Here is an 11,215-nt window from a genome sequence, read left to right as displayed (position 1 = left end):
TTCCCGCTTTTTTTTCTTTTCCCACTTTCCTTAAATTTGAAGCTGGTAAAACCGAAATTACTTCACATATGTTATTACCTTACAAATTACCTTGAACCATTCAAACATGCAGGGTTCAAACTTGAGCATGTGGCCATTACCTTAGAGCCTGCTGCTTTTTTTTTTTACCTTAGATTACCTTAAAACTTTTCCAATTTCCTTAAATTTGAAACTAGTAAAACCAAAATTACCTCACATATGTTATTACCTTAAAAATTATCTTGAAACCACTCAAACATGCAGGGTTTAAACTTGAGCATGTGGCCACTACCTTAGATCCTGCTGCTTTTTTTACCTTAGATTACTTTAAAGCTTTCCCAATTTCCTTAAATTTGTAGCTAGTAAAACGAAATTACTTCACATATGTTATTACCCTTACAAATTACCTTGAAACCATTCAAATTACCTCAAACTAAGATAATTACCTTAAAAGTTTAAACCCAGCACACCTGGGTTTGTTTTATTTTTTTCATACCCAGGAGATAATGCTGTCACAGTTATCGCTCTTTTTTATGACGATAAATATTAATACATTGTTGATAAACCTCTGCTGATTATTGTATGATATTGTTTTTTTAAGAGATAGTAATGAGGAATGCAGAAATACGTATGAATTTTTTGTAATGAGGAATGCAGAAATACGTATGAATTTTTTGTAATGAGGAATGCAGAAATACGTATGAATTTTTTGTAATGAGGAATGCAGAAATACGTATGAATTTTTTGTAATGAGAAATGCAGAAATACGTATTATTTTTTTGTAATGAGGAATGCAGAAATACGTATGAATTTTTTGTAATGAGAAATGCAGAAATTCGTATGAATTTTTTGTAATGAGGAATGCAGAAATACGTATGAATTTTTTGTTACTACTCGTGCTTTTCATGTGAGATATCTTGCATCTAGAACATTATGGAAACAAGAGCAAATATTATCCTTGAAAATATTTGTTAGAGAAGATTTGGCAATTAGAAGAAACGATGAAAACAATAAAAAACAAAATATGTTTTATGAAATTAGTGATAAAATTAAGAGTAAAATGATTTTGATATTGCTAGACCAGCTTTATTGAGCTTAATAAACCGCTATTACTATTATTGCAATATTATTGTTGTAATTGTTAGATGAAAATATTTCTTTTCCTTGTATTATTACCAATGATAACAATGATAAATAAACTTTAATTTTGATGATTCTATATTATTATTATTATTATTATTATTATTATTATTATTATTATTATTATTATTATTATTATTATTATTATTATTACTAGCCAAGCTACAACCCTATTTGAAAAAGCAAGATGCTATAAGCCCAAGGGCTCCAACAGGGAAAAAATAGCCCAGTGAGGAAAGGAAATACATACATACATATATATACCAAAGCACTTCCCCCAATTTTGGGGGGTAGCCGACATCAACAAATGAACCAAACAAAAAGGGGACCTCTATGATAAGAAAAAATTAACAATAAATCCTTCTAAAAACAGTAACAACGTTGCCATGTAAACTGATTGAAATTCCCGATATCCAGGAAAAAACGTAAGCGAGGCTTTAGAATCAAAACGAAATTTGCATTTGTTTGATGTGTCTTGATTAAATAGGGGACTATTCATTCGTTAAAAGTTATGATTGTATTGCATGGCATTTCATAGAATGTTTATGCTTGCGCACAATCGTCCTTTGTGCAATTCCCCTGTGAATAATTTTCTCTGTAAGGTATCGTTTTGCATTTTGATGTTTATCCGATTCATATATATTTTTCTTCTTTCTTTTTCTTAGTAATTATTTGTTTTTTTTATTTTTTGTAAGTTTCTTTTTATGAAAACCGCTCTTATTCCTTTTTTTTTTTTTATCTTTAAATCCAAGTTGTCTTTCTTGGATTTTATATTTTTATTTCATTTTTCAAACTATCACTGACATTTTGCTTAGTAATTTTTTTATTTGTTTATTTTTGTAAGTTTCTATGAAAATCATTCTTATTCCCTTTTCTTATTTATTTTTAAATCCAAGTTGCCTTTCTTGGATTTTATATTTTTATTTCATTTTTCAAAGGATCACTGGCATTTTGCTTAGTAATTTTAATTTGTTTATTTTTGTAAGTTTCTTTCTATGAAAATCATACTTATTACTTTGTCATATTTTTATCTTTAAATCCAAGTTGTCTTACGTGGATTTTATATTTTTAATCCATTTCTCAAAGGATCACTGACAACCCCATTTTATAACTCCCTTTTTTTTCTGGAGAAGTCCGCTACTTTATGGTAACACCCAGTGTGAGGTATAGCCCTTGAAAGCGATCAGGAAGTCGCTCCTAGCTGCGATATTTTTATTGGAACTTGTGATTAAAGTGAAAGTCGGTACTTTTGCGTGAGTACTTTCACATGTAAGTGGTTACCGAACTCTTTTGTAAGCCCTTTCTTTTGGTATTTATTTACCAACTTATAAACATATGTTCAAATGTTTAGGTCTGCTTATTTCCCAAAACATCATACAGACACACATATATAATGTATATATATATGTGTATATATGTGTGTGTGTGTATATTATTATATATATATATATATATATATATATATATATACATATATATATATATATGTATATATATATACATATATATATGTACATATATAAATTTATATATATTATAATTCATCATTATCTCCTACGCCTATTGACGCAAAGTATATTATAATTATGTACGTATCTATCTATCTATCTATAATTATATATATATATATATATATATATATATATATATAGTATATATATATATATAATATAATATATATAAAATACGTACATACAAACCCACATATATATATATATATATATATATATATATATATATATATATATATATATATATATATATATATATATTATGTATGTATATATATATATATATATATATATATATATATATATATATATATATATATATATATATATATATCGTTGATGTGTGTATATATACTTAAATGATAGGCTTAATAAATTTCTATAGTGAATAAATGGAATGCCTGGTTTCAAGTTTATTGACAAATATAATAAGTATCCCCATGAAGAAAAATTAAGGCTGTAGGATCATTCAGACATAATATTCATACTGACTGTATTCTGGTTACCAACCAATTATTAAGCATTTTGACCATTATATTTCTTATCAGTGATTGCATGGAATATAATTTATGTAACCTACATATGAAATGACGAGTTCTTTATCGAAATAAATTTTACTGTTGATGAAATTCTGATGCTACATTAACGTTAAAACATCTCAGAATTTTTTGTAAAATGTGAAATCTGTCATTATATGATAGAACTTAAAAATTATCTTGATCAAAAGATTTCATTGCCAGGTGCATAATTTTTTTTTTCAATGCCATGTCGACTAAGAATTCTTGATATTCAGACTAAATGCAATATCATATGTTCTTAAAAATCATCATCCAAAAATTTCTGGCAGCAAATTCTTACCCCTTAAAACATAAAATAAAAACAGAGTTTTACTGTGATATTTTGATTTAGATGAAAATGAATGTAAGACGATATATTTTAGATGTAATATTCCATCGATAAACTTCTTTTCCACCGTTACCCCTACATTAAGGGGTCGGTTGCCGGATGTGCCCTCTCCAATACCGTCTAGCAAAGGCATCATCCTCTACCAAACCTCTTTACTCCATATTATCTTTCACCTTATCTCTCCATCTAATTCGAACATATGCTAGTCAGTACTCTGCCTATCGTAGGAAATGTTTCTACATGAGTCAGGATTCGAACTTATGCCTTTGAATTTAGACAAAGCCGGTCAAGACTTTGCCTATTATATAAAAGTGCTTCCACCTGATTCAGGATTCGAATATGTGCCTTTGAATTTGAACAAAGCCAGTCAAGACTTTGCCTATCATATGAAGTGCTTTTACCTGAGTCAGGATTCGAACCTATGCTTTTGAATGCAAATAAACCCGGTCAAGACTTTGCCTATCTTATGATGTGTTTCTACCTGAGTCAGGACTCGAACCTGTGCCTTTGAATTTAAACAATGCCAGTCAGGACTTTACCCATCTTGCTCTCTAGATACATGTAAAGTCTGTCCGGATGGTATGTCATATCTGGATTAATGCTGCTTGTCTTGATTATTATTGAACTCTTTTGCCTTTTTATATTCGATCTCGTTCGCAAATAGCTACTTGATTGGCTGTATAGATAGGAATTTGATGAATATTCTCTCTCTCTCTCTCTCTCTCTCTCTCTCCTCTCTCTCTCTCTCTCTCTCTCTCTCTCTCTCCTCTCTCTCACACAATGCTTCGTAGACTAGGATGGGAACTGAAGACAGTAATTGAATTAACAATACTTTCTATCTGTCCATCCACATCTGTTGCGTATAAAAATGATAATTGCTGTGAAACTGCAACTGGGGGATGCCGATTGAATGGAAATTGTTCTCTCTCTCTCTCTCTCTCTCTCTCTCTCTCTCTCTCTCTCTCTCTCTCTCTCTCTCTCTCTCAGACGTCGTTAAAGTCAAGAGTCTCCGGGATCATTTGTTTCCCTGTCTCTCAATGGGTATCACAAGATCGCGTCTCGTGATGAATGAATGAGAGAAAGCCGAGAGGGAAAAAGAATTGGGAGGATGAATGATGTTGAATAATGAGATGAGTGTTGATGGAGGAAGTTTAGAGGGAAGGGGAAAGAAGGAAACGAGAAGGAAAGAGCCCCTCATGGAATGAAGAAATGAAAGTATTTTGTTGACGTTCGACGGGTAATGTTGATGTTTGGTTGGAAGTTTGAATTGCAATGACATTGCTTTGTGTTTTTGGCCAGATTTGGAATTTTCATTTGTATTTATATTGACAGGAATTTCTTTTACGTCACTGAAGTGCATATTGGCAATGCTGCTTACATTGTTAATGTTATTACAAACAATAAATGAGGCTGCTCTTGCCACTTGAAGCATTTTGCTCAACTATACCATATTAAAATTTTAGTTTTGCTTCTAAAGACACTTCTATTCTTTACCAAATGTTTTGCAGAAATTTTTCTGTATTATCTTTTTCATATATATATATATATATATATATATATATATATATATATATATATATATATATATATTATATATATATATATATATATATATATATATATATATTATATGTGTGTGTGTGTGTAATAGTATCATTCTTTGTGTACATATTGATATGAACAAAGGATGTTTGATAACGCTGTCATTCTCTTTGTTATCACTCAGTGTCATCTAAGCCAGGAATGTGAACCGCACGTGGTTTCATACACTCATACAATGTAATTTTATTGTTCTTTTGTGTCTCGCTCTCTCCCACGCTGATATATAATAGAACAACCTGTTAATGCTTGCCATCGCTTGATTTAGATTGTTTGATTTTTTGTGACATTCTTGCTCTCAAACTGCTTGTATATAAGGTCGTTATCTGTTGAATAGACTTAACTTTGCATTCACCTCGTCTCTCTGTTAGTACCTAACAACCACCTTGCATAACTGATATTAGGAGGAAGGTAATAGGCGTGGATCCAACACCACCACCGAATTGAGAGTCAATCCGTGCAATAATACTACTGCAGCTGGGCTTTTAGAAATAGGTGAAAACGGTTGTTTGGCTTAGTCACACTACCCTCCTCTCTTCCTAAACAAACACCTCTCATTGTATTGCTTTCCAAACGTGTTTTTTTTTTTTTTTTTTTTTTTTTTTTTTTTTTTTTTTTTGATCGTCTGCTTCAGCGAAATGTTGACTATGCTTTGTATTAACATATACTTAGTATAATTGTGAGTACTTGGTTTAAACATAATTTTTATACCCAACATGACGTTATTCTCTTATTCGTATTAAAATAGTCAATTTTTTTTTTCAAATATTTGAATAGTTTTTATACCAAATATGATGTTATTCTTGTAATTGTATTGACATTATATAAAAAAAACATTTAATTTTTATCAATCGTCGCTACCTAATGAGATAAAAACGTGATCCTCAAATAACAATTCGTTAGTGGTGTTTTTTTTTTCCCAGTATATCAATTATTTTGACTTCGCAGTGATCCTAGTATGAGGAAGGATGTAGGCTAATGCTGATGAAAGTACATTTTATTTATTTTCACTTTCCCGCTATCCCGAATTATTCGTATTACTGTAGTTATCCTTCTTCTTTTTCTTCTTCTTCTTCTTCTCTCTTCTTCTTCTTCTTCTTCTTCTTCTTCTTCTTTTTTTTTTTTTTTTTTTTTTTCCATTACGTTAAGAGTGAACTTGCTATAACGACCAAAGCGTCCATTTTGGGTGGAGTTATATTGGAAATGGCAGATAAGTTCCAGCTTTGTTGTATTAGAATGAATATTCAGATATGTAGTTTGGTTCTGCTCTGCCTATGAAGAGGAGAGAGAGAGAGAGAGAGAGAGAGAGAGAGAGAGAGAGAGAGAGAGAGAGCGAGAGCGAGAGAGAGAGAGAGTTGAAAACTATCCTCCTGCTTCCATTTGTTCTGTCATAGTTATCGTCAAAGCAATATTTATCAAACACCTCATTTATCTAAATCCCCCGATCTTTATTATTAAAAAATAAGAAAAGAAAAATTTGCATCATAGTTACTTAAGGAAATATGAACTACAAATACCATGGACCTTTAGTTTACCTTGACTTAAGGAGCTTGTTGAATCGGTAATAATGATCGTGTTGATTAGTCAGACCTTATTATTAATTTTTTACAAGTCTTCATCTTCGAACATGATTCAGCTTACGGTCAATTTATTTTATGGCTGTTATTCCCATTATACGCTAATAAAATACATATCAAGATGCCGTGGACTTGAGTTAATATTCTTTTACTGAACTTTGTTTATTTACGAAAAATCAACAGCCTATAGAATAAATATTAAACTGAAATTAAATTATGTGTAAATTAGAGAAGAATTGAATGGCCGTCTACAATCAGTCTGTCATTAATTATTGATAGTGCTGATCGTGAAATTGAAATTCTTCAATGATTGCAGTCGCATTTGCAATGATTTCTTCCTTATTAGTTTTAGTTTCCCTTTCGTATCTTCAATTTTTATTTATTTGTTGCCCTCTCCCTGATATGCAAACTCCTCCCTTTTTTTTTATCATAAAAGGAAAAATGTCCTTCCCTATTGTTTGTCTGTTTGTGTTTCTCTCTCTCTCTTCTTCCTTACCCCTCTTTACCTTGTACCCCTCTCCCATCCCCCTCTCCCCCTCTCTCTCTTTCTCTCTCTCGCTCTGTCATTTGCATATGAAAGAGAAATGACACAGGAACTTAATAACTTTGTGCAAAGAGGTAGTGTCAACAGTCGCTTTTTCCCCCTTTGCTGTTGCTGATTCTCTCTCTCTCTCTCTCTCTCTCTCTCTCTCTCTCTCTCTCTCTCTCTCTCTCTCTCTCTCTCTCTCTCTCTCTCTTAAAGCAAGGGGGGAAATGATTTGTAGGTGTGAATATACATAAAATTCCAGTATACCTCTTACCATTTTATCAGTGAATTAATGTATCTGGTTTAAAGGTTTAAAGGCCAGTCATGAATGGCTGAAGCAAGGGACAGTGCCAATGGCCTAGCAGGACAATGCCCTAGAGACTGACCATATATACATGCGATCAGCGCCCAAGCTAGGACAAGGGAGGGCCATGCAATGACTGCTGATGACTCAGCAGGTAGACCTATAGGCTCCCCCAAACTCGCCATCCTTAGCTCACAAGGATGCTAAGGTTGCAGACACTAAAGAAACTATCGAGCTTGAGCGGGTCTCGAACCCGAGTCTGGTAGAATGCTAGACAGAGACGTTTTCATTAGGATACTACAATCCTAGTTAGTTGAACGCTGTATGTCACATGTACAGTAGGCCTACACCTTCAAAGTAATTAAGCGCCTCAAGGGCTTGACGAGGTAATCCTTTGAAGTTCAACCATTTAAAACTCTCTCTCTCTCTCTCTCTCTCTCTCTCTCTCTCTCTCTCTCTCTCTCTCTCTCTCTCTCTCTCTCTCGATATTTGTTTATTGATTTTATTTAGAGTTTGGTTTAATTCATACCAATTGGCCACATGTTAAAGATTTCATTATATTGTCATCATCAAAATACTCATCATTCTTAGGCTTACATTTTTTAATGAACTCTGAACTGAGCAATTCAATTGGCCTGTCCTTTGCATTGATCGTAGTTTGCTGAACTGAACTAGTAGGGAATGTTATCACTGCAACAACAAATAACCAATGCATTTATTTAATTTGGTTGACTAATTTTTTTAACAAATTTCGTTCCCGAATTGAAAATATGAATATCCCAAATCGCTAGACAATATTCTTTTGATATCCATCCCCTTCACTCAGCCGTGCACTTTGATGCATTTGATCCTAACCATGATTCTTCCAGTGATATACACGAGATGGAAATTAAAAGAAGAATAAGCATGGGATGGCGAGCATATAGGTAAACAAAACGAGATTATAAAAAGTAAAATGCCACTTTCTCTAAAAAGAAAAGTATTTAATGAGATGGTTCTACCAGTATTAACTTTGCATCAGAAACTTTGAGCCTTATTAAAACCTTAGAACAATAGCTAGTTAAAGCTCAGAGAGCTATGGAAAGTATGATGATGGGAATAACACTGAGAGATAGAAAGGAAAAGAGCAACATGGATACGTTAGGATATCTAACAACATGTAAGGAAAAGAACTGGACATGGGCAGGACATATAATGAGAATGACGGACAATAGATGGGCATTAGGAATATCAGAAGAGGTCCCTATAGACTGTAAAAGAAGCAGTGGAAGGAAGAGAAGACGATGTATTGACGAACTAAGAAAGTTTGCTGGTGTGGACTGACACAGAAAGACCATAAACAGACGCAAGTAGAAGCACATGTCTGAGGCCTCTGTTCTGCGCTGGATTAGTAACGGTTGATGGTGATAATGATATATATATATATATATATATATATATATATATATATATATATATATATATATATGTATATTTGTATATATTTATATATATATATATATATATATATATATATATATATATATATATATATATATATATATATATATATTTATATATATGTATGTCTTGTGTGCGCGCTGGTGTGTGTGTTTTTGCTTATATATAGGTATATATCATCATCATCACCAGCCATTACGAGTCTACTGCAGAACAAAGGTATATAGTGTACATGTATAAAATTGAGTGTGTTTTCTAGGTAATACAGAATGCTTTTCAACTTGTTTGAAACCTTTTTTTTTTTTTTTTTTTTTTTTTTTTTTTTTTTTTTTTTTTTTTTTTTTTTTTTTTATCAGATATTGGAATTGGTTCTTCTCTTAAGAAAACTCACAAGTTTTTGCTCAAGTTTTAAGTTTAGATGCAGCTGTTGCCACTTCAACTGGTTGGACCCAAGAGTCCCCCCCCCCACTTTATATATTATTCCTCAATTTATTCCTTAAAATCGTATTGAATGGGGTTCATCTCTCTCTCTCTCTCTCTCTCTCTCTCTCTCTCTCTCTCTCTCTCTCTCTCTCTCTCTCTCTCATCGGTCCTGAAATAAAAATAGTCGTCCTTTTTGGTAGACTTTTACTTCCTGAACTTGTAACTATTCTGAATTTTTTATTTAATTTTATAACACTTTTTTTGTATATTCCTTCACTTTCCTTGCCCTTTCTACTTTGATATTCAAAATTTTTTTGCACAATTTTCTTTTCCCAAACAATGGATTTTCGTAGGGTTTTTTTTTTTTTTTTTTTTCAATTTATTTATTTATACGAGTTTTACTTAATTTTCAAGTTGCTATGTTTTGAGTCTAGTTCGGTCATCGTTGAGTCGTATTTTTCATTTAAAGGTTTAAAGGCTGTCGTGAATGACAGAGGTAAGGGACAGTGACATTCCCCTATCAAGTAGGACAATGTCCTAGAGGCTGACCATATATACATATGATCAGCACCCAAGCACCTTCTCCACCCAAGGTAGGAACAAGGAGGGCCAGGCAATGGCTGTTGATGACTCCCCTAAATCCCCGATCCTTAGCTCACTAGGATGATAAGGTTGCAGCGACCAAAGAAATCAACGAGTTTGAGTGGGACTCGAAACCCATTTTAGCGAATACTAGGCAAGGACGTTACCAACAGGCCACGGATTGCCTTATTTTCATCTATGCCAGTGTTCTATTTTTTTTCCAATATATCGTATTTTCACTTTTATTTTTATCTATTCCTACCGTGTACCCTATATTTTTCCCATCTCTTTGCGTAGCTGTATTGGGTTTCTGTTTCGGCTGTGCTACTTTTCAGATTTTTTTTTTTTTTACTTTCCCCGTCTTTGTTATATTGCTGAACAGTATTCACGTCTATCTTCTATCCATTTGTTCAGTAATGATATCCTACAAAATAATTTTGACCTTTTAGTTATTTTATTGCCGTAAGTCTTAATTATCAAGTTTGCTAGCCTTGCACAGTGGTATATTTTGCTTTTATTCTTAAACTGCCTTTACTTACTATTATGTTATTTGATTTCTTCTCCTTCACTCTAGATTACATAGTTCAGTTTTTTTCCAGAACTAAAATATTATCCTTTTACTTTTCTCTTTCTTCTTTTTCCTTTATCAACGGTCCCTTTACTAAGGCCTTAACATAGGGTTCCAAACCCAAGCTATTTCCTCTCCTCCCTCTCTCACTTTCTTCTTCCCTCACCTTCCACCCCACACCCTCTTACCTCCCCCCTTTTCCTTCCCTTTGTCCTGTCTTACGCCCCGACCTCAATTTCTTCGGTAATTTTTCTCCTTATCAGACCCAACCTATTTTTCCTGAACCTCCTCCACCTCCTCCTCCTCCTCCTCCTCCTCCTCCTCCTCCTCCTCCTCCTCCTCCTCTTCTCCTTCCTCCTTCTCCTCCTCCTCCTCCACCTCCTCCTCCTCCTCCTCCAATAGTTGATGTTGGTTCATACATTCACAGCAGCGAGTAACAAAGGCAATTTGTCAACAATTGCAAGAATGGGGAGCCGACATAAAGATGTAGATTCGGATGGGCGGCTGCTTCCACTGGGGTGGAATGTTTGCTGATTATATAATATTTATTAACTTCAGATTATGCGTAATGTTTACTTTATTTTCTTTTTTTTCGCAGTGTTTGCGTTCCTTTGGCTCGCT

General features: G+C 33.1%; 1 protein-coding gene across 1 annotated transcript in view; it reads right to left on the bottom strand.

Annotated features, from left to right (window-relative positions):
• The window catches only part of LOC137632389 (keratin, type II cytoskeletal 1-like), a 34,067-nt gene extending 23,052 nt beyond the window's left edge, over window positions 1-11,015 (bottom strand). The window contains exons 1-2 of the mRNA XM_068364323.1: window positions 10,865-11,015; window positions 8,111-8,271 (exon numbers count right to left, since the gene is read on the bottom strand). Of these exons, the coding sequence (XP_068220424.1) occupies window positions 8,111-8,271; window positions 10,865-11,015 (312 nt within the window). The remainder of the gene's footprint in view (window positions 1-8,110; window positions 8,272-10,864) is intronic.
• Between the last annotated feature and the right edge of the window lie 200 nt (window positions 11,016-11,215).

Source organism: Palaemon carinicauda, chromosome 41 (genome assembly GCF_036898095.1).
Source record: "Palaemon carinicauda isolate YSFRI2023 chromosome 41, ASM3689809v2, whole genome shotgun sequence".
Lineage (NCBI taxonomy): Eukaryota > Metazoa > Arthropoda > Malacostraca > Decapoda > Palaemonidae > Palaemon > Palaemon carinicauda.
The sequence above is the reverse complement of the archived record's forward strand: the minus strand, read 5'-3'. Positions and strand labels throughout refer to the sequence as shown.